The 23,950-nt window shown below is 45.5% G+C and overlaps 1 protein-coding gene across 1 annotated transcript; it reads right to left on the reverse strand.

The window, feature by feature from the left end:
• Positions 1-331: 331 nt before the first annotated feature.
• ATP1B1 (ATPase Na+/K+ transporting subunit beta 1) lies at positions 332-23,519 on the reverse strand. The gene is given in 6 exon segments (NM_001003283.2): positions 332-930; positions 2,116-2,196; positions 4,737-4,921; positions 6,651-6,806; positions 18,731-18,859; positions 23,299-23,519. Coding segments are annotated over 6 exon segments (912 nt in total). The 5' UTR covers positions 23,396-23,519; the 3' UTR covers positions 332-666.
• Between the last annotated feature and the right edge of the window lie 431 nt (positions 23,520-23,950).

Genomic DNA, 23,950 nt, shown 5'->3' on the forward strand with positions numbered 1-23,950 from the left:
TGTAGTGTCACTTAAAATTTAAAGGGCAGTTCCCCCATGACAGCCCACCCCCACCCACAGCCCCAGGAAAAAAAAAAAAAAAAAGAAAGAAAGTAAAAACCTAACACCACAGGAAAAGACTATGGAGTGTGTTAAAAACGCTCATTGATGGGCCATTATTCTTGAAAGAGCCAAACCAAAAAAAAAAAAAAAAAAAAGTACCATGCCAGTTTTATTCCCATTGAATATTTACACCTTGGACAGCAAACCTTGCTCACATAAAGTAGAAAACAGATACAATAAAACATGGCTTGAAAAATGACCAGAGTTGTGCACCTATAGTACTGTACACTAAATCAAATACACAAGGCAGCAATACTTAGGGGCCAGAAACACTGCTTACTACGGGTCAGTTATGGAATCATAATTTACAGTAAAAATGGGCACGTCCCAAGGCTCAATTTTTATTTTCTTTTGTCATTTACAGTAGAATAAATATTTTGTTGCTATTGCTACACTTTAAATTTACATTCTAACCTATTAAATGCAGAAAGCTAGTGTAAAGCATATAGATTAAGTGTAGGTCCCATACGTATGACAGTTTATTCAAGACTAGTAGGTTTTTGTTTTTTGTATCTTTTTTTTAACTTTTTTTAAATGGCTAGTGGGAAAGATTTGTGCTTGTGATCAGCTCTTAACTTCAATTTTTACATCAAAGCGTCCCTGAAAACGGTCTTTCTCACTGTAACCAATGTTCTCCCCGTAAGCCTTACACTCGATGCGAATTTCAGTGTCCATGGTGAGGTTGGTGAACTGCACGGCGAGCAGGGGCTGCAGATACTTGGGCTGGAGCAACTTGCCGTAGTAGGGGTAATATTGCAGAGGAAAGCCCGGGTAGCCGCCCAGGCCAAAATACTCCACGTTCCCAATTCTATCCTTGTCTTCGTCTCGCTAAAAATCAGAGGGAAAAGGAGATTTTTTAACAGCTCACAGCCTGAGTCACCCTTCATAGCCTCAAACAAGGACCTCAAGCCCACAGAGCGGTCTGGAACCTGCTGCTGCAGGGAGGCCAGCCAACCCCTGACTTGCTCAGAGTCCCCACAGAAGCTGCTGGAGGACCTCGCTGTAGTGTCTGACACAAGAGCAAAGGGTACACCCTCGGTCGTCATCCCCAGCAGTCACAAGCAGTGGTCAGAAAAGGAGGCTACTCAGGTCAGCTGGATGGCTCAGTGGTTGAGCATCTGCTTTTGGCCCAGGTCATGATCCCAGGGTCCTGGGATTGAGCCCCGCATCAGGCTCCCCACAGGGAACCTGCTTCTTCTTCCACATATATCTATCTGTGCCTCTCTCTGTGTGTCTCTCATAAATAAACATTTAAAAAAAAAAAAAAAAAAGAGAGAGAGAGAGACTGTTCTCATTATACAAATAAAGGAACCACAGCAAAGGCCAACCAAGTATTCCTCCAAAGCCAACACCTAGAAAGGGACCTGTCACTGAAAGTCAGAAATCCACTGGTGGTGGCCCAGGGGGTGATACTGTGACAGTCTTCCCAAAGGTCTATTTGCCTCTCATTTTCTTGCATCCATTTCCTGGTGCCTGCATAAAATAGTACTGTTTAGAGATTACCTTTCTTTATTTTGCCCTCTCTGTGAATAATCCATTAGGAATCATTTTTAGATCTAAAGGGAAAATGTACTATTACCTTATCTTTCACCATTTCTTATTTTTTTATTTTCACTTTTTAAAGAAAAGCCAAAAGCAGTTTTTAACGTGAAATTGTAAAAAAAAAAAAAAAAAAAAAAAGCTGGCCTTCAATGTTTTAGCACACTGTGTGGGCTAGAGTTCACCTCTCATCTTATAAACCAATATTCCTGCTAATTAAATTCAAATAATTCAGTTTCTTGTTCTGGTGGAGAAACTGACATATGGTTTTAGCCTTGTTACAGCTTTCTCTTAAGATGTTCAAACCCTGTACAAGCTACAGCTCAATGGAGACTACTGCCTGGAAGCCACGTTTTTTTCCCATATCAAAGTTTTTACCTCTAACTGAAAACAACCACACCCGTACCTGCTTCCCCCCCCACCCCCCTTCTCCGGCTGTCTTCCCCACCCCCTCAGTAAGAAGCATCTCCTTACCTTGCCAGTGCACTGAACCGGCAGGACGTAAGGACTGTATTTCATCACTGGGTAAGCCTCCAGGGACTCATTCTTGGGAGGCTAAAAATAAGAGCCCACAGTGGTCAGTAAGTTTGTAAATAATTTTCTAAATTGCTGAAAAATGAAGCTAGTTTTATAGCACAAATAAGTGCACATAGGTCACAGAAAATCAACTGAAGTAACAAAACACTAGAGGAAAACTGAATGAATGGCTCGCCTAACCAATCCACGCCATGACTCTGGTGAAACAGAAATAAATGCCAAGTTCTGTGAGGCTACATGTAAATGGTGATATAGCCCAACACTTCAGGGAACTTATAGTGGTGACCCCTTTATAATAAGCTTCCCTCTAGGACACTGAAAAATAAAAGCAGACCCAGTATTTATAGTCCTCATCTAATATTCTAGTAATTAGATGGAAAAGCTAGTTCGACATTGCTGTTTTACAAAACCTGGGCTTTCCTCCATGAATAAATAATGCCATCCTTTTCCCTCAAGCAGGACTTCTTTAAAGTAGGCTTTATCCCCCCTCTGGATGTCCAGTAGAGGCTCTCCCAGGTAAGGAGCATTTCCAATTCTGCTAAGGAAGTCCAATATGTAAAACAGGTAAAGGTAACAAGTGCCCTAAATGAAAGGGTGAGTCCACTGAAGGGACCCAGAGTAGACTCTGAAAATTACTGTTGTGGTGAAATATCTAGAGCGTTCCGTCCTGCAGCCCTGGCTCAAATCCTCCCCAGAAGAGGATTTGATCCTCTTTCCCCCGGAAGGACAGCTACTCACTTGCTTACTCAGATCAGCAAAGCATGTTAGGCTTGACATGAGCTGTAACTCACACAGAGTCTAATCGAAGTCAGATCAAATTTCTCGGTACTGGTAAAGAACTAATATTTTTGATGCTGTTTTAGAATACAAGAAAATGATCATCTAGATCTGACTCTCTTGGAACTTTCTGCCAGCAACAGATTTATCTCCATAAAGATACAGAGAGAAAATGCCTATCGATAAAGAAGTTGCCAGAATCTATCTTCAGAGGGTGAAGAAACAGACACATCGATGAGATGCTAGAGTAGCACAACCTCTGACAAAAATCATTCACAGAACACAACTAGGGGGCGGAATTGAGGGTAAGGTAATGAATTAGACAGTGACACCGGATAACCAAGTGGAGATGAAAGACAAAAGAGGAAAAAGAAAAGAAAGAGTAGATGAACTCATCGCTCAGCAGGCACCTCTACAGCCGTGGGAAGAGATGGGAATCCCAACAGGCTGTACGGACCACCGGGGACTGGGGTACGAATATCAATCAATATCTGTGAAGAGGTATCATCAAAAGTGAGGGATTCAGAGAGCAGAGGTTAGGACTCCTCTTCCTTCGGACCACCCACACCAATCCCCTTCATGGCTAAACAGCTGATTTATCTAGGTGGAGAGCTCCCTACAGTATGAGTATCAACTCTAAGTGTGACATGGTGGTTCTCACCATCTCTCTTCCCTTAAATCCTAACTTCTGAGGAAAAAAGATTAAAATCCTACAGAGAGAGAGGTACGTTGTGGGGGCTGTAGGGGGGCCGTCACGATGTCGGCCAGCAAGGCCACCAGCCAGCCTGCACATCCATCCACTTCTGCGTCGGGTGGCAGCAAAGGAGTTCTGATGTATCCCCTTCAGTTAAGTTAGAACTTTTCATCCCTACATCGATTTTCTGTTTTACATAGACTCCTGGGTAACAAGCATTCTGGAAACAAATTTATAGCGTCAGCAGAAAATTAATGATGAACAAGAGCCAGATTCCAAAAGTGAGTTAAGTTTGTTCATATAACCCAGCTGACTGTGCAGTCAATTCCTATCGGGATTGGAAACTCCACTCGTAACGGCTATGTCTGCAAGGGCGACCCAGGGAGCCGTGCTGCAGAAGCCTTACTTCAGGGAAAACGACAGCCCTATATCCCACCACCTGGAGGAGAAAATGGAATAGCCAGTTTTATGAAAGCAGGGGTAACACCAATGCACAATTCCTCTCGTCTCAGTAGACAGCGAGCGACGGCAATCTGCCATCGTTCAGTGACCTCGAGCGATGTTTACCCACACTCTTGGCTGTAATGCTACCTCAAGCCAACCCCACGGTTATCAGAGTTCAACCTAAATGGTGCTCAGCTTCTCGCTATGCAATGAAGCTGTCATACAGTACAAAACAAATACCTGTTTTTTCAGATTACTGGATAATTTTTGAAAAATACTCGTACTCCAAGAGTACCAAAACCACAATGACATTGTACATGCAGTTTTTAAACTGAAAAAAATGTCTTTTTCTATTTTTATTTCCAGAGTTTATGTTATAGAATGATGTTATAGAAGTGGTAAGAACAGAGCCGCCGGATTTACTCCAGAATGTGGCTCTGCCCCCAGAACTTCTCTAACTTTAGAAAAAGAGATAAATGACCTAACTTCCAGGATCTCGAGGTGGATACAGAAGTTTTCGATGTCGAGGTTGCCACTGAGTATAATTTAAAACTTCTTCACATGCTCTCCTCACACTGATTAGCTACTTTCCCCCAAATGAGAATGGCCTTTTTTGATCCTAGGATTTAAAACCTTGACTTGCCTTAGGTTTGAAGCCCAGAACTCGGTTGAGCTTTATTAGGACACACGGTTTGCCGTCTCTGTAGCCATAAGTCTCATCGTTGATTCCGGAGCAATTGCCCAACCACTCAAGCTTGAACCTGCAGACTTTCCGCTCTCCTCGTTCATTGTTAAATTCTCCTCGTTCTTTGATTTCGCTGGGCATATCTGAGAATGCAGACACCATTTTCACATTGTACCAGCGATTCCCTGAGCACCACCGGGACAGGAGGGGGACCCGTCCCTCGTCCTTGTGCCCCATGCTAAGCCAGTGCTGATCTGCACTTAGTGCACAGTCTGAATTAAGCAAACATTTCCAGCAAACCATCTTTGGTCCCCTTACTGACATTAAAAAGGTATTTTACCCAAAGCAGAAGCTGGTCTATGATCCCACACCGGGGCTTCATCATACTTGATGATCGACACATGATGTTTTAGTCTGTGGCAATATTTCTCTTCCCTTAAATAATGGATGACTCAGCTATTTAGGAGGCTGAGAGGAAACCTGATCGCCTGTCATGAGCAGCCTCATTGACACAGGTCACAGCTGAGCTCATTAGCAAGGACATTACAATTAGAACACAAATTAAAAGATTCGTCAATAATTTTCAGAACAATAATTTTTGGTAACAATTGCCTGACCATTGCTAGGCCACTGTCTCTGCCACTAATTAGCATGCTCAACAGTAAAGACAGAGTTACTTTCTTCCTTTTCAGACACTGTTCAAGGTTTAAAAATTGTTTGAATTTTTGCCTTTTCAAGCTATGACTTCTTATAAGCATTTGTTCAACTGAAAAAAATTGTATTGTAGTATTTTTGATTCATACCTCCTAACAAAGCCAGAGAAAGATTAATACAAAGCACCCTGCAGGAGATTGAGGCAAATACCATAATTTATACATATTTCTAAGGTCACAAAATAACTATTTTCCCTTCAAATGGTAAAGGGCCTCCATTCAGTCCATCTCCAGGGAAGTGATTCACCCTAATGATCTTCCATACAGGCCTTTTTAATCACTGCAAAGATGAAAACCTCACTGACATCCTAATGAGAGACATCTAGTGATAATGTTTCTTTCAAATTACTCTTTTCAGAATGACTTGAAATGGCAATTCACCCTATATTATGATCAAGCAAACTGCCACATGAAGAGCTAATATTGGTTACTGCTTGAACAGAGTCCAAGGGACTGGTAGGAACTCAGAGATCTTATTTAAGTAGATCTACAAACATGGCTGGACAGCTCAGTCCCCGCAAGGAGGAAGCAAGGTAGCAAGGAGGAAGATGTGTGCCCCCGTCAGTGGCTCAATGAATCCAAGAGCCACCCTTCCTTCACCATTCCTGATCCAAATGCTGAGCTGCCAGAGACATATTTACTATCCATTTCCACCAGTGTCTAGAAGGTTTCCATTTTGATCAGAGATCACCCTTTATCCATATCAGTATAGTTAGAGCTAATAATGCCAAAGAGCCATCCTAATGCAAGAAAAGGCCTTCTACCCTCTTCCACGGGGAGAATGGGGCACGGGCGTGGGGGTTGGCAGAAATCTGGAAATATAAACAGCTGTGCTTCTCAAAAATCAGTGGATGTAAGAGAACCATAACTATAGGTATGGTCTTTGAGTGTGAATGGTGAAAAAGCAAAGGTGTCTAGGGATGACTGAGAGTAAGACACTTTTCAAATGCAGATACTCATAATACTTGAGGCTACTTTGTTTCTTCCACATCCTAGCCTAAATCATGAAGTCTTTTTGCTTTAAAAAAATAAAACAGTCCTCTCAAAATGGCCAGACTTCAATTAATTATTACAATAGCATTTTTCAATCATTAAATAACAGATAGGAATGGGAAATAAGAATTAACCAGCCACGAACACTCAAAATGAGTCTACTTACTGCCACAATCTTCAAAAATCATTTCATCCTTCTGGGCTGAATCTTTGTACTTCTCCAGGAACCTGACTATGTTGCGCACATATTCCTCATAGCTCTTGGGATCGTTAGGGCGAAAGGAAATTTCAGTCTTTTGGATCTGAGGAATCTGTGTTAATCCTAAACCAGATAGAAAGAAAAACACAGAAAATCATTAGTGGGAGGGTAGTCAACCAAGATCATTCAAAGCAGGCTCTCCCGGTACAAACACGCTTCACTAACCCCACCTACTAAAAAGAATGGGTTAAACTCCTGTCTCTCTTGTGAGATCACTTCCCTGGCATTTAGATCAAGCACCTAAGTCAATGATGCTGTCTTACTATCATATATCATTTTATTTGCCCAGCAACACTTCACCATAGGCATTATCTCCATTTTATGAATGAAAACAGTTCTTGCACAGAAAGGTTAAGTGCTTGGCCCAAGGTCACAGAGGAAGTAGTGGAACCAGAATTTCAACCTATGTATGCCTCACTCCAAAGCCTGTTATCTTTCCACTACTTCCACAGGCTCATATTAAAAAAACAAACACACATGCATAGCTAGTGAGCATTTCATGTAGGTGGCTTTCCTTTCTCTAGCTATGTGTAAGCCTCTGGGCACAGAGGCCTTTTATACTCCTTTTTGTAATGAAATGATGACCATTCTAAACTCTACAACACTCAAGATGATTCAACAGAGATACTTTTTTGGATCTTTAACCCAAACTGGATGAATTGGGATTTATGTAGTTAACCATTCCTGCCTTCCATTCCAAAAGCAAGTCAGGTGCCAGCCAGTATAAAATTCAAAGTATGACCAGCCTGGATTTTCACTGTTTAACCAACATTTTAGATTCTTTAAATTTTCAAAAGCCTCTGCCATCACAAGATTTCGACAGATACTTGACCACCACACGGTACTATATAGGGGTGATGGGTGGAGACTAGATCAACTGCTTTCTAGTCCTGGATTGCCAGGTAAGATGCAAGTTGCCTGTTAAATTTAAATTTCAGATAAACCATGAATCAGGTTTTTATAGGGTAAGTCCTGTGTAATATTTAGGACATACCCCATAAAAATTGATTCATGGTTTACCTGATGATCAAATTTAATTTGGTGTCCCGTGTTTTACTTGCTAAATCTAACAATCCTATTCTAGTCCCCACTCCAGACCCACCTTCTTTGCATTGGGCACAGGTGGCTCATCTCCACGGCCCCTCAGAACACCCCCTCCCCTTCACCTCCACCAAGGGGCGAGTTAAACCTGCAGCCACATGGGCTCCAACCTAGACCTACAAAAGCAGAACTTCTATTGATGGGACTTGGGAATCTCAAAACTAATAGGCTCAAAGGGATCCCTTTTAAGCACTCTTGGTTTGAAAACCACTGCTCTGGGGAGTCAGAAGCTGAGAGTGGCAACAGTGATGCAGATACAATGACGACCAGGACATAATTAGAGTGATGACAAGAGAACAAGTGACTATTTGGTGGCACCAGCTGTGAGGCTGGAGGACAGACTTTAGTAGGGGCTGCCCAATGGCAGTTATTTTTTCTAGTGACCAAGGATGGCTTGGAGTTTCAAAAGTGGCTAAATAATGAGGGAGGCCCAGTTTAGGCAGCTTCATGGGCAAGTTCTTCCATGCCTGCAGTTCCCTAGAAGAAGGGAAAAAATAGGGAGGAAGACAAGGAATGTGACAGTCTAGAAGCAGACAGAGGGGCTTCCCTAGACAAATGACTTTACAAGTGATATGAAGAATGACCTCAGTAAGGATCATGTGGGACTTAAGGAATCCAAGGGAAAAAAGTTGTCAATGATGATGGAGAGGAATCAAAGAAAGGGGAAGTAATGGGATTTGCTCTTATAAAAATCATCAGTTAAAAATAAATAAGGGTTACTCTAATTAAAAATGTTTTTTAATTTGTTCACAAACCCTAGAAAACTGTTTGTACAACTAAAGCCATTTAAGTATACCCTCAACAATCTTTTTCTACATAAGTCAAAAAATTGGCATTGTGATCATTTACAGCACAGAGACGATAAAATAAAAATGACAGCTATCTGCCAAAAGAAAATAAAACAAAGGTGAGTAGAAGTTTCCATTTGGGATTTCATGCTTGAGAAAGTACGGAGAATGGGACTGCCCACTGAAATGAGAGAAGGCCAGAGGGAGGAACATTCCTGGTTTGACTTACAAACTAGACGTTTAAGTCAAGGTAACCCACCTGGACCTGCGGAAGCGCAGAGGCAGGCCCAGGGCCAGAGCTTTAAGAGAAGTTAGCAGGATGGGGGAGGGGGGGGGGGGCGGGGGGTTTCTTTGGATAACCCTGGAGCCAGCAGAGAACGGAGCCTGATGGGCATTCACACCCCGGGGCCCACCGGGAGAGCCTGCACACGGCAACCAGAGAAGTCAGAAGCAAATGCCTTCAAAATCTGTCATGCAGGTTTGTTGACACCTCTCAGGTACTTCATGCAACGGGAGCAGGAGAAGAAACAAACAAACTTGTAACATCTCCCTGTGCAGGGCAAAGGGCGTTTCCAGGCTATGGGCAGAGAAGGCAGGAGACAGATGGGGGGGTGGGGGGGTGGAGAGAAGGGTGCCGAGGAGGAGGAGATCCACTGTCAGAGAGTGAGGAGTGCTCTCGCCTCACCTTCCCCTGTTGGGGAAGAAGCTGCCCTAGGGGACATCAGCAGGGTAAGTGACAAGCACACCAGCCACAGTCCCTCCTCAGAGCAAGTGACATGGCAAAAAACCAAATACTAACAAAGTGTCAGTAAGCCCAAGTGAGATTTGGAGAGTCTCACCCAGTGAGTTTAAAAGAAGAAGGTGACCCTAGAAGGTCACGTTAAGAGTAAACATGGTAGGACCTCAATCTCAAGGTGAGTGGCAGGCATCAGCGGTCCTGGTCACACCTTTTCCAGGCCCCTTCTGAAATCTCTTCCCCAGGGGCAAGGCAAGGACCAAGGTCCCTATCTCCTTGAACTGGGTAACATACTTCTCAGACTCGTCCAGAGGAAAAAGGACAGCAGGGAGAGGAGGTGGCATGATGAAGAGTGTTCTTCACTCCCTTGAGCTACCGAGTCCAAGTTCTCCACTATTAAAGGAGACCAGGTGACGTGGGGAAGACCTCATCAGCAACCCTGACACGGTGCGCTGAGCTCTTACTAGAAGAAGGGCACTGCTAGTGAGTGCATCTTTCAGAAGCCTGAGAACTATGGCCAAAACTAGGTTCACGGCCACCCAGAGACAACCTCCAGGGACTCCCATTAGCAAGAACCCCTGTGGTTAAGAATCTAACTTATAGAAATAGTAGACATTCCTATCACACACACAATGGTACCACTGGCCCAGGAAAGTTGTACACAATTGGTTTCACATCTCTCTAGACAGGGCAAAGAAGAAATAATGAAAACCAAGTAATGGAATCACACTAATTTCCACGCAGGAGCCCAAATCCTTCAGTAAGTATGGCTCACAATCTAAGGGCCATGGAATCTGTGTGCTACCATATGGGAGAAAGGAGCTTGAAGATGCCTGAAAATTGTGAGGTGTTCTTCCCAGAGAAGCATCAGAAACTGTAGGACTGAGAAACCAAGAGGTAAAATAGACAGTTAAGCACAAGGTCTTAGAATCCTATGACGTGCCGAGCTGGATTAGACTTTGAGCCAAAGTCACTGCCCTGTCCTTTCCATTTGAAGTGACACAGAGCCTTGGGAAAGGGAGCCCAGATAGGTCAGCCATGGTTTACTGTCTGAAGTTTCCCTCTGGAGTCTCTGAAGGATCTTAAAGGTGTAACTACCAGAAGCCTTAGTGACCAACCTTCAAGATACCCAACTTCTGATCTAAAGATTGCTTCCAGAGAAGCAGCATCCATGGTTTGGGTTTCGGTCATGTTTCGGAATCAGCTCCTCTCTAAGACCTCACCTGTGGAGGAGGTGCATATATACATACAGACCCAGGAGCCACCCACCGTCAAGACTGGGCAGACTCCTTCATGCACATGTCTGCTCTCCTTTCCCGGGTCTGAGGTCACACTCCACCCCCCACCAGCCCTGCCCCTGATTTTCTTCATCCAGAGCCTTCTGGTCTGAGAAGTTATCTTCCTGGAAACTCTCAGAGATCAAACCCCTTGCCTGTTTTGTTCTGGATCATCTCAATTAGGAGAGTTCTCTGATGAGATCTTCTCCAAACCATTAGGCAAATTCCTCTCTTCAAAAGTAATTTCTCTAAAGCAATTAGATACACACAAAAGGAAAATGAAAGACCCTTGACCTGGTGTCTAAATCATTTACTTTACATTAGCAGACTAATGGGAAAAGACAGAAAGGAATGGGATCAGATTTGGCAACATTATTATTCTGCGTCCGCACAGGTTCCGCAACTAGGACACTCTCCAGGGCTATACACACCCCACCTTGCTGCCTGGCATCCTCATTAGCTGTGTTCACACTAGGCTGGATACTTTCGGCTGGTCCCTCTCTACATTGCCCACTCCTTGGAGCCATTAGTCATAACTTCAGACAAGGATGAGCTTTGTTTCCAGCGGTAACTCCCAGAGGCCAAAGATAGCAGAAGGCCCAATCACTGGCTTGTGGTCTCAAATTATATTCCAGGAAACAGAACCTTTTGCCTGGCCAGTGTTCTGAACTTGAACTGACATTCACCATGCTGAGTCCTGTACAGCTTTGCCTTGAGAGGGCCATTTGCTTAAATTACATTTCACTCATTATTTCATGAAGTCACCTAAATGGATTGAAAGAGTAACTTGGATATACGAAATTTTAGTATTTAGGTTTTTAATGAATACGTCATCTTTACATAGGATTTGGAGTTAAACAGAAACAAAAAACACCTCCTTGCAGTTGTTTTTTATACTTGCATTTGCCTTTCCTTGGTCTCCCATCTCCTGAGAAACAAATGAGGAAAACACTGAGTTTTTGGCTTTAGTATGTGTTCATAGCTGGAGGGGGAGCTAGCAAGAGGAAGGGAAGGAAAAAAAAGAAAGGCTGATTTTCACTTAGTAGGTTTATAATTGGAAACAAGGGTGTAACTCCTCAATCTACTTGTGTGTTTGAAGTATTTAAACCAGAAGGTGGCCACTGTAACCTTGTAACAGTTACTCCAGTGAATCCCAAAGCACAGCTGCCCCAACGGTCATTTAATACACCCTCTACGTCACCAGACCAAATACTCTAAATAGGTATCATTTTCCATAGAGACCTCCAGGAGGGGACCCACGATGACTACTGAGGGCACAAGGCAAAGAAACACAAATGGAGCCATGCACACAGTACAGACATACCATGGATCTCCTTCTCCTGTACCATCCATGTTGAAAGGTAATTTCCAATTTAAAAAAATTGGGGGCATGATTTTATATACTCATACACATCTATGTTACACAGATACACATTTCCCCCCCCTTCAAGTGCCACTAAGATATTTAACGGGTTTTCCCCCCCTTCAAGTGCCACTAAGATATTTAACGGGGTTTTTGTTTTTAATTATTTTACCTCTCCAAGATTAGTATCTATTTATCTAACAAAATATAGGGAGGGCACAGGAAAAAAGGTGCCTCTGTGCTTTCTGGAAAATAGCAGTTGGCCTCACCTTCTGCTGGAGGCTCAGCTTTTGACTGTGACCTGGGATCAGTGAAATCACAACACCACCCTCCAGATACCATAGAATGTGCTCCCTTTGAAGGATCTTTGAAAGATGCATTGCTGGATTTTCTCTACAGCCTATATGGATGTTCAACAATCCTTGGTATAGTAGGGAAATCTTTTCTCCTGTCTGTGCTAAATGCCACATTTTGGTTGAAGGCCTTGCTCCATTTTTGGAATTATGCTTCATCATCAGACTTTGATCTAGAGTTCTATATTCATTTTCAGGTGAACAGAGACAGCATTATTCGGTTCAGAGGATCTATGTTGGAAGCACAAGTAATTTCATAGGGTCCTATCTTTGATACTTTGTATGGCTCATAATTGTGCTTGTTCCTGATAAAAGATACCACTTTTATAATGGGGAAAAAATATAAACAACAACAAAAACATAAACACATAGTCAAACCCTACTCTTTTACATTAATTAAGCTTTTCTGTTCAAGGTCAAATTGAGGAACAAACATATATAACAGATCTGACTTGTCTAGACATAAACCATAATGTTTGCTAAGTGACCGATATAACCTGAATGAAATAAGACACCATATCATATATATTTGATAATATCTATTCATACACATATGTGGGAAAATATATACTTTTCTGATTGGAAGCCACTAGATAATAGACATACATCCCTATTCTCCATCTGCCCAACTTCCCTCTCAGATGGGCCCTCTGGCCATGAGATTGCTAGAAAATTGCAGCTACAGGCATCTGGCAGCCCAGCCCCATCCTATGTCACCACAGCAAATGGAGGCCATGAGCCTGATACTCTTTCCACTAGATCTTCCACAACAGAGCATGCACAGCAAAAAAGCTCGACGTCAAATTTCAGATTCAGCATTTTCTCCCCATTATCCCTTCATGGAATTTGTTACTGGGTCCTATTTGTCACAGGTCTCTGCTCTGCTCACTTACCTAAAATGAGCACCCAGAGTAAGACTCATCTTTCTGTGACTCCAAGAACATTTTTAAGTTAATCATTAGGCTTCTTGTGTACCCAAGAGCTAACTTATTAGTTTGATCTTGGTCTTTACAAATGAAGAAACAGCAACATGGGTTGGTGAGCTGTTAGAGCCAAACAGTGAGTCTGGGGCACTCTGAAAAACAAGAACCCATGGAGCTTGCCACCCTAAACCCTTCACCAAACTACAAGTCAGTAGCTTCTGGAAATCCCAACAGCCACCAATGCTAGCTCATGGAGAGCCACAAAATCTAGGAATAAGTTGGCAGGATCATCTGAGGATGGGAAGAGAGAAGGAGGGAGAATGTGAGAGGCAGCCTGGCCTGGGGAGTGCTGAGTATTTACCATGTCAGCTCACACAGTACAAATTAATGGAATCTAATGGAAACAGCAAAGAAAAAAAGAAACCATCCTATGTCACTCTGAAGTAACAATTCCTCCAAAATAGAAGGAGGCCAAATGTTTCCAAGTCTCCCTTTGAAATTTAAGTGAGACTGTGTGGTAGTTTGGGAAAATAAGCAACTAAGACTGATGTAATGATTTCTCAAGAATTTTGCTTAATTACACTGAGATTTTAACTATAAGGCATTGTGCCCTAATGCAAGACAAGATATTTCCCTTTTACAGTCAAGATGAAATTGAAACTGCTACTGGTGCTGGTCTACGCCCACCCTAACCTCCCTCCTTGAATCTGGTTACCATGGCACCAAGAATATGAATCCCTTTTTTTTTTTTAAGATTTATTTATTTATTTTATAGAAAGTGAGTGAGCAGGGGAAGGGCAGGGCAGAGAGAGAGGGAGAGAGACAATTTCAAGTAGACTCCCCGCTGAGCATGGAGCCCAACTGGGGATTCAACGAAATGACCCTGACATCATGATCTGAGCTGAGACCCACAGTCAGACGCTCAACTGACTGAGGCACCCAGGCACCCCAAGAGCATGAACCTTTTAATAGGAATTCTTCTAGCACTGTGCCATCTTTACTGCAAAACAAAACTAAAAGCAATCCAAAACCTAAAGAGGAAGAACTAGAGCACACGTTCATGCCTCCTCACCAGGATGAAGGGGGATGAAGGGGGATGAGAAGCTCCACTGGCTGCACTGACTGACAGTGACCTTCGTGTCATTCCACTGTGGCTCAGGGAGTGGGGGCCAGGGGGGTGCAGCCTGGGAGAGGGCACTCCCCCACAACAGCACTGGGCAGGCAACAAGGGGTGCGGGCTCCCGCTGGGGACTGGGGCTGGGGAGCGTGGGCACATGTGCCCCCAGTCCTCTCCCAGTGAGGCAGTGTCCTTCTCCATATCCAACGGTGGACAGGATGAGGACAGATGCTGCCAGCTACCGCTGGGGACTTCCTGAAGAAGATCTCCCAGGGAGAAAGGGGTGGCAGGGCTAAGCCAGCCAGTGTGGGTATTTTAAAGGAAGGGACTATGGGACAGACACAGCGTCACTTATATTTAGTTCAAAAAATCTTGGGGTGCCTGGGTAGCTCAGTCAGTTAAATGTCTGTGTTTGCTCAGGTTGTGATCTGGAGTCCTGGGATCGAGCCCCACGTCACGCTCCCAGCTTAGCAGGGAGTCTGCTTCTCCCTCCCCACTCCTTCCCCCACTCACGTGTGCACGTGGGCGTGCGTGCACACACACACACACACTCTCTCTCTCTCCTCTCTCAAATAAATCTTAAAAAAAAAATCTTAAATCGTGTTTCCTAATCCAATTTCTCCCACTTTCTGTGATAAAGCCAAGATGCTATTCACTCCGTGAAAAATGTTAAGTGTACAAAGCATCCCTGTTCCATCATCCACAGCTCACAGTCTAGAGATACTGAACTCAGTACAGGAAAAGAAACGGCTAATACCAGTCGGAAGAACCAAAGTGGCTGCTAATAGCTACCCTTTGTTTAATGCTGTTAGGTTTGCCACTATCAGGTACTATTCACTTTACACACGTCTATTATCTCATTAAATCCTCACAGGGGAATATTCCCGTTTTACAGATGAGAGGATGGTGGCAGAGTGAGGTTAAGTAATGTATGGAATGGTGAAGACTGTGTCCAACTGCACAGTTCCTGCTTTTCATTCTCAGGTCAACTTCACAGTAGACACACATATAACGGCTTGTGAACTCGGGGCTGCTTTCATATTTATGTTAAGCAATCTCCAATGGCCTATCATCAACCACTCTTGACCCAGAAACATAACAATTGATGTTTCAACCTTATATGATAGCTGAAGTGCTGGCCCTGTGCCCTCTGGGCCGGAGGGGGGAGCGGGGAGAGGCTCTGTTCTACTGTCCCAGAGTAATTCGACTCCATTAAGAAGGACCACAGGCCCTGACAGCCACCATCACTCAGGCCCAGGAACTGCACTTATCCTTTTTTTGTTTTGTTTTTTCTTAAATTTCACTTCCATTCTGTAACCTAGTCCTTTCTCTGAGACTTTCATGTTCAGCCTATCAGCTTCTCCAATATTACAGGCAAACAGACCCAACTGTACTGTATAATTGCCACTGTTTAATTTGGGTACCTCTGCCCGTGTTATTAGGAGAGATTTGGGGCACCTGAGTGTCTCAGTCAGTTAAACGTCTGCCTTCAGGTCAGATCATGGTGCCAGGGTCCTGGGATCAAGCCCCAGGGAGTCTGCTTCTCCCTTCTCCCTCTGCTCCCCTCTACGCTTATGCTCTCTCTCTAATAAATATATAAAATCAAGAAAGAAGAAAAGGAAAAGAAAAGAAAAAAAGAAAAGAAAAGAAAAGAAAAGAAAAGAAAAGAAAAAAGGAAAAGAAAAAGAAAAAGATATCTAGTTACAAGGTGTGCCTAGTGTGCAAAAGGCAAATACCAGCCAGGCCGGGTCTGTCATGCCTCAAATTCAGCTAACAACAGCTTTAATAAGTCTTTCAATCTTGAAATGATGTACCTCGCCTTTCACACTCAGTAGCTTCATTTGACTTAAATTTGCAAATTTCCCTCCTTCACTTTCACAAAAATGGAAACTTGGAGATACAAAGTTGAAGCCGAAGAATCACTGAGACATTCTTCCACGCTATGTTCAGTCTGCAGGCCGAAGGAACAGCCTACCCCAAACACAAATTCTTGAGCTCTGCTCTGACAGATACCCAGGAGGGCGCAGCGAGGGTCCCTCCGAGCACCCAGGGACAGTTCCAGGCTGCACTTCTTAGCAGCCAGTGCTCTGCTCACCTGCCCTCCCTGCTCCAAGGCCACCATCGTTATCCAATCAAAGTCACATTGTCCCTTGGGAGGACAAGAGCAGAGGGGGCTCTGCAAGGTGGTGGATAAGGGGCTGAGGGAAAAAAGATATCACAAAGACAAAGAACCCAGGCAGCAGGACGGGGACGAGGGAGAGCTGAGGAGGCACTTTTCCTGTGACTCAGGCCAAAGAACAGGAACGCATATTTCCACAATGAGCCACCAGCATTCCTCTGGAGAAGCGACGGTTTATCAGGTCAGTCCAACTGCTGAGGACACTAAATATAGGTACTGAGAATGTGTCTTTTAGGAAGGGGCTGGAGCGAAGGGGAGGGAGGCCGGGAGAGGGGGTGGGAAGGCTGAGCACCTCCACCAGATCTTCTGGGCAAGGTCACGGGTAAGCCCCCGCTTAAAAGGTGTGGCTCTGCAGTCTTCTTGTTTTTTTTTTTTAGCCTTTTCTCTTTGAAAATGAAATTGCCCTTTCTGCAAAGAACGCGAAGACAATTTTTACGTTTATTAAAGGCTGACTTCTCACTGTTTATACAGACAAGAAGCATTGTTTTAAATCTAGGAAATCAAATGCTTGACACTTTGGTCACCTTCGGCTTTGAGAATTATTTTAAAGCAGCATCATGGTTAAAGAACAGCTTTTCAGTGGCTAAAAAAAATAAATAAATAAGAGAAAAATAAAGACCTACACAAATGAACTACGACAACTAACATTAAGATACAAAGAGGACACCTTGTGTTTCACTGTCACAGAAGCCAGCGTACCTAAGATCCTAGGTCGCTCTCTGCACACCACAATTTCTGCTTCAACCTTTTCAGAGACCCACCTCTTTTGGGAAACACGTGCTGAAAACTGTGGATTATTAAGCAGGTTAAAGTTGTTTTATATACTTACATGTTTATTTTCCCACTTCCAAAAATCCTCTAGATCTAAACTTATCTGCCAATATCTAGGGTTTTCTTACAGTGGAGGACTGTCTTGACTTGAGGCTGGTGAACAATGTTTGCCACCTCCATGTTCTGGAGATTTTCTTCCGAGTCTTTCACACCGAGTGAGGAGGAGGACACAAGAAGTTTGAGACAAGCAGCCACACTTGATTGAGGCTGCTCGGTGCCATGATCAAAGCTGCTCAGTGCCATGAAGACTGTCTCAAGATTGTCACCTAAATACAGCTGTTACTAAACTGTCGCCAGGGAAAGTGGAGAGGGGACACGTCATCGCCACCCCCAGCGGCAGCCTCAAGGTCATTTATAATGTAAGAACCCGGAACTTATGCAAACTTTCCTGTCTCTAGGTCCTCTTGACAATGACTTTTAGAAGAGTCAGTGAGCACGATCAGGTCTGTGGTTGCCCCGCTGTCTTGTCCTTCCGTCAGCATCGGGTGTTTAGGGCACTGGGCTTTCCCTAGGGTTTAGTGACTGGGATGGACATGCACAGCTGTGCACGAGGCACAGGTCACTCAACAGTGATAGCCCCTGGATCACAACAGGGCACTTTTCTGGCATTTTTTTCCTTCCATACTGACCCTTCCCCATTAATCCAAGTTTTCAGAACTAAAGGAGATACTTAAACTGCAAAATGGGTCTAGAAAACTGATAAAGAAGACTCCTACTAAATAAGCAGGTACAAACATTGAGAAGTGAAGAGAGTATGCTGTTGTTCAAGGTCAAACTAAGTCAGGCGAAGTCAACAGCAGGTGGGAGAAGGCACTCCTTTCCCTTGAGTAATCGGCCATGTCAGAGCTTCTCATCAGCCCTAAAAATAACTTAATCTCTCAAAAAAGAGAGCTGAAGTGGTTTTTCACAGGATTTTTCTGAGTCACAGTCACTTTGAGAAAGTGAAAGATGTGCCTGAGCTGGAAAAGACTTGTAAGGACCCCACTAATCAACCCACTAGGCAGTGAGGTTGAGGCAGCCATGGCCTCATGGGGAGTCACACAGCTGGTAGGCTTGGGGGTTGGGGGGTATGGGAGGCCAGGGCTCTTCACCGTCACTGCAGAACTGTAATGTTAAGACATCTGCAACCCTCGGAGCTCTGTCTGCAATGTGGGCAGGAGATTTGGCTCTAACAGTAAGCAGTTTGCATTTTTTCCTATTAAACAACACTTGGTTTGATACTGCATTACAAACAATTTTCAGGAAAATTTTTTATTTTGGTGAAAAAGTGACACCCATTTTACCCCTGTTAGAACTGAACTTATTCATATTCAAGTTACCTGGTGGGGCCACACGGTCCTGGTATGTGGGCTTGAATTCGCTGATGGTGAGCAGCATCACTTGAATGGTCCCAATGAAGATCCCAGCCAAGCAGCCGTAAAATATCACGTAGAACAGAAGGATCTTAACTACAAGGAGCACAGACAGAAACAGAAGGCTGTGAGAGAGTCACATGCTCAGAAGGAAAGGCTAATCTCGGAGACAAAGGGACTTCCTCACTTGCTTCCCCTCCGACCTGTCTTCAGAGCTTCCTTCTCCAACATGCTCTCCAGAGCATGAACCACACTCCTATACAACAGAGTGAGAACAGAGACCACGGCCCTCCAGTATGGTGTGTGTGTGTGTCGAAGGTACGTAAGGATAAGAGGAACATTTGGCTAGAACTAAGATTATTTACAGGAAATAATTTTATTGCCTAAAATTTCGTGAAGATCACCAACAAAATCTAAGGCCATGTTTGTGTGCTTACGCAACGCATTTCCAATATGACAGTATACTCCCTTTGAGACAGACGTAAGGTTTCTTGCCTTGTTTATCCCCTGATATTTCAATACTACAATCCAAGCCCCAGTGCTCCTCCAAATGTTCGAATGCCCGCACGAATGCCTGCAAGTTTTTACACTGGGCCAGAGCAATAAATGCCGAGAAACCCCAGGAAGCTCTTCTGCTCCTTGCTGTCACCCTACCTCTGACATGTATTATGGACCAAGCACGCTGTGTTTTCCATCAGGGGCGCCAAACAAAGGAGCAAACAAACGGAAATCCTATAGTAAAAATGACAAGTGTATTTTTACTTCATCTTCTGACTGGACCTGGAATACTGATTGGCTTGAGGAGCTGCATTTTCTTTTTCCCACCACCAGAAGGGTAGCAGGATGCAGGTTGAGCTGGCTGCAAAAGCAAAAACCCCAAAAGCTAAACACCACGAAGCCCACGGACAGGAATGAGGCTATCAGTTACTGGTTTACGAGGATTATCTCCCTGATTAGCTGCATAGTAACAGGCTGTACTAGGCATCGGCTGGCGGCCCCGTGCCAGCCAACAACTCCCTGTGAACGCAAGAACAGGAGCAAGTGAACCGGAAGGTTAGCAAGTCTGAAACAGAGGATTGCCCGAAGGAGCCTTAGGTTACTTCTTTAAGAAGCTCCAAATCTCCTGCAGAAAATGCTGGGGTTCTGGGGGTGGGGGGGGAGTACAGAACAAAAAGATCATTGAAAGGAAGCAGATTGGTGCACAGTGAAGGGATGGAGGGACAGAGCGGGCGCACAGTGGCAGGAAGTAGCCCGGTTGCCTCTGGCAGGCAATTTAAAAGCCCAGCTTTCCAATCAGCAAATACCCGGTTCAGGGAAATCAGGGAAATCATGCTGTAGTGCTAGTAAAACCAGTCAGAGGCACGTAGGACCAAAATGCTTAATCATAATCCTTTTTCTCCCCTATCCAAAAAAGAAGGAAAAAGGCCAGGACACACGCCAAAGATAAGGAAACATGAAAGGCTGCAGAATCTTGAAGCACAGCTGCCCAGCTCAATCACTGCCTCCCAGCAGGACAAGGGTTAACTGCTGCATTCTGTATCCAAGTAGCAGTGGGCAAATGGTAAGGCTGTGACGTCAAGAGATCTGGAAAATTTTTCCAGCGAATGCTCCTAAGGGGTGCAAGAGTTGGTATCACACAGTCAGGAAGGAACTGTTGTAACCTCTTTTTTTGCGGTCCCCCCCCCCACCTTGTCTTGGTGTTCTCAGCTTAACCACACTTGGCTCTTCCAACAATTGGAGCATTTTTATATTCATTCCTTGGACTCCAGATACCTAATTCTAACAACTTAAGAAGGTATGTAATTGAGGTGATAATTGAAAATACAAATAGAGCAATGGAAAAATCAGTCCTTTTGCAAGCACACTGATTACGCTGAAGAAGATACAGCCTTTCCCTTCTGCCTGACACCATACCCTAACAGAAGTAAGGGATTTTTCTCTTTTGCTTCAAGATGTTACTTAGCAAAATCTCCCCAGTTACAGCTGTGAGGTCAACTGGTTAAGAAGAGCATGAACATCTGGCAGGATCTATGCGGCAGACTCACCAACAGTTACTGGGGGCTGCTCAAAAAGAAGAGCTAGACAAACACTACATGCAGGGTGCACAGAGGGTAAATTTCAGAGGCATTTTTTTATTTTTAACTCTTAGGCAATTTTTCTTCCTTTAAAAAAAAATACAAATAATATAGAGGTTTTCCAGTAAGGGGGGGGGGGGAAGAGTACCCTTCAAAGGGTCACAGGCAAAAGGAAAGACTGGCATCCTAGCCCAGCAGTAAACATAATAAAAACCTACCAATGCCTGTTTTAACTTAATATAAAGGTGGAAACACAGGTGATTTGCATGCTGCCATTTCTCCAGCAGGTGACAGGCAAGGCTCCTGCGTCCATCTTGGTGAAAATCTACCTATAAGCAAAACTGAGCCAAGGGCAACCTGCCCTCATCCCAAGGGCATCCATGTTGGGCCCAGTGCTGGAAAGGTAGCATTTCCTCCATAGGAGATAGCAATTGCGATCACTTCCTCTGCTAAGAGAGGGTCTGTCGATTCCTTATATTGCCAGAGAAGAGGAGACAAATTAGCTCAAAGCAAAAACTGAATTTTTAGACCAGCACCTGTACCTTGGAAAAGAGGAGCAAAGATGAGACAAGCACACCAATCCTGATGTCTGCATTCATAAATCAGGGTCCTGGCACCTTGCTGGATGTGGTATCGAGACACCAATATTAATTCACACGCACCCGCTTTCTCTCACATATGGAGGAGGTAGTGCTGCCCCCATTCAACGCCAGCTTAAGAAACAAGTCTTCCTATACTGCCTAACCTTCTAAAGCAAATATTATTCCGGAATTGGAATGAGGAAAGAAATCTATTTTATGAGGGGGGAAACACTAGAGGGCAAATTTCACAATATGTCTGGTTTCCAGGCAGCCCCTGGCCCATGGCAAGGCTGGGATCAGACCACCAGGGCTGGAGCCTCCAGTGTATCTGGAGAAGGGGGCCCATACTGCAGCGCACCCCCTCCCCCCAGGCCTCACTCAAGTTACCAGGAGTTGCTAAATCGCCCTGGCCAGGGGCTGTCCACCCTACACACACCCCGAGTTCTTCCAGGTTTTCCTTTCCACGTTGAGACAGAGAGCTATCTTAATGCATGAGAAACTATGGCAATAATCCCACTGAAGAACACGGTCTCCCCAGAATAAAATAAAATATAAAACACAAGCTAAAAGCCATCACTTTAAAGACTTACATTTAACATGGCTCAGGAATACCTATCCTTGCCTGTAATACCTTGGAAGGCGGTTTCACCTTGACTAACCTTGAAGTGTGATGCATTATTAACCCTTTAGTTTTCAATCAAGAGAGACCCACTACAGGCTGCATTTTTTTTTCTTTGCAAAAATCATATATTTTAGCTTCTTCCAATTCAAAATGTCAGCCAAGCACTATTTCCCTGACTCATTCTCCTGTGATGGCCACAGATCCTCCCAATCAGGAGCACTGACTGCATCAGCCCCTAGCCAGGACTCCCTCAATGGCGGCAACGGTGGTGCTAGTGGTATTGACGATGATGATGATGATGGTGATGGTGATGATGATGATGATATTGGAGAAGGAGGGGGCAGTGATGCAGGAGGGGGGAGTTCCCTTCTCTCCTTTCCGCAGTCACGACTCTTACAGATTTGCCTACAACTATGCCCTTCAAAATGACCTTTAAAAAAAATCTCACCCTTCCAGTGAAGGGAGGGGGAAAACAAGGTATCTAATTTTCAATGAGGGGGAAAAAAAAAAATCCAGCCAGCCAAGCAACAGGCTGCCCCAAATCCTGTAAAGGTGAGCTGCATCTACCTTTATGCCGTTTATTTCTTAGCCTAACCCTTCACTGTAATCAACCCAAGCTACTGAGTCTGCAACTGTGTGTGTAGACATTGAAAAACACCCAGACTTTACCACGTTCCGGGGCCTCCTGGGCCACTTCTCGGTTGTAATGACTCCAAGGGGGGTCACTGGGGAAACTCTGGGCATAGCTAAGAAATAATACTGCAGTGTGGATGGGCTCTGCTCCCTCCTCCCACCTGCGCCTTTTGAGGTACATACTTAGACTAGGAAGGTCTAGTCTCGCGTGCAACCGATCCTATTATTTTGTGAGGTCCTCTCGCTGCCTCAAATCTCATTTTTTAGGACTGGGGCCATGACTACAGGGAGGAACAGATCTAGTCTCCCAGAGCCTGACCGTTCCCGGGAGGGAAGGGCTCCAGCCATGCTCGGACGGACTGCAAATTACCAACACGGGCGGGGGGGGGGGGGGGCACCTTGGCAATCTACAGGACCCCCTGCCCGGCGTGCTCTCGCGCCCATCCCGGGGGCTCCGCGTTCCGAAGCGGGGGACAAGCCCAGGCCGGGGCGACCCGAGCAGCGCCCGCTCCCGACCCCGCTCCGCCCTGGGCGGTCCGCAGAGCCTGCGCAGGGATGCGTCTCCCGGGACAGACGAGGCGCCGGGGGGCGGGGGGGGTGGAGAGCCGCGGCCCCCGTACTTACACCAACTGCCACCGGTCCTGCCCAAAAACTCCTTCTTCTCCGAGTTCCAGATGAATTTCTTCCAGCTGCCCTCCTCCTTGGCTTTTCCGCGGGCCATGGTGGCGGGTCAGCGGCTGCCGCGGGGGCTGAGGGTGGGTGAGTGCGGCGCGCGCCCTCGCGTCCTCCCCGGCTGCTGGTCGGCGGCCCGCGCCCCGCTCTCCGCAGGCTGCACCCGCCGCGGCCGCTGCGGCTCTCCGAGTGCCAGACGCGCGCCGGAGGGGCAGAGGCAGCAGCGCGGGGAGGGAGGGGAGGCGGCGGGGGCGGGGGCGGGGGCGGGGGGCGGAGGGCGGAGGGCGGGGCGGGGCCGCGCGGCGGGGCGGCTCCGAGCCCCGCACCTATGGGAGGGCGCACGGCCGCTCGCGGGCTCTCTTCGGTCCGCCACGCGCTCCGCTTGCCCTTGGGGGCTCGGGGGCTCGGCGGAGCCGCAGCTGCCGCTCCGGCTGCCACTGGGGCCGCGGGCTCGGCCCCCGCCTCCCGTGACCTCTGCAAGACAGGCAGGGGGCAGGAGGAGAGAGTCACAGAGAAGGACGGACAAACGGACCGCGGACCAGCCCTCGCGCGCCCGCCGCGAGCCGAGAAATTGGCTGGGAGCGCGCGCCCTACCTTTACTATA

Source organism: Canis lupus, chromosome 7 (assembly GCF_011100685.1).
Source record: "Canis lupus familiaris isolate Mischka breed German Shepherd chromosome 7, alternate assembly UU_Cfam_GSD_1.0, whole genome shotgun sequence".
NCBI lineage: Eukaryota > Metazoa > Chordata > Mammalia > Carnivora > Canidae > Canis > Canis lupus.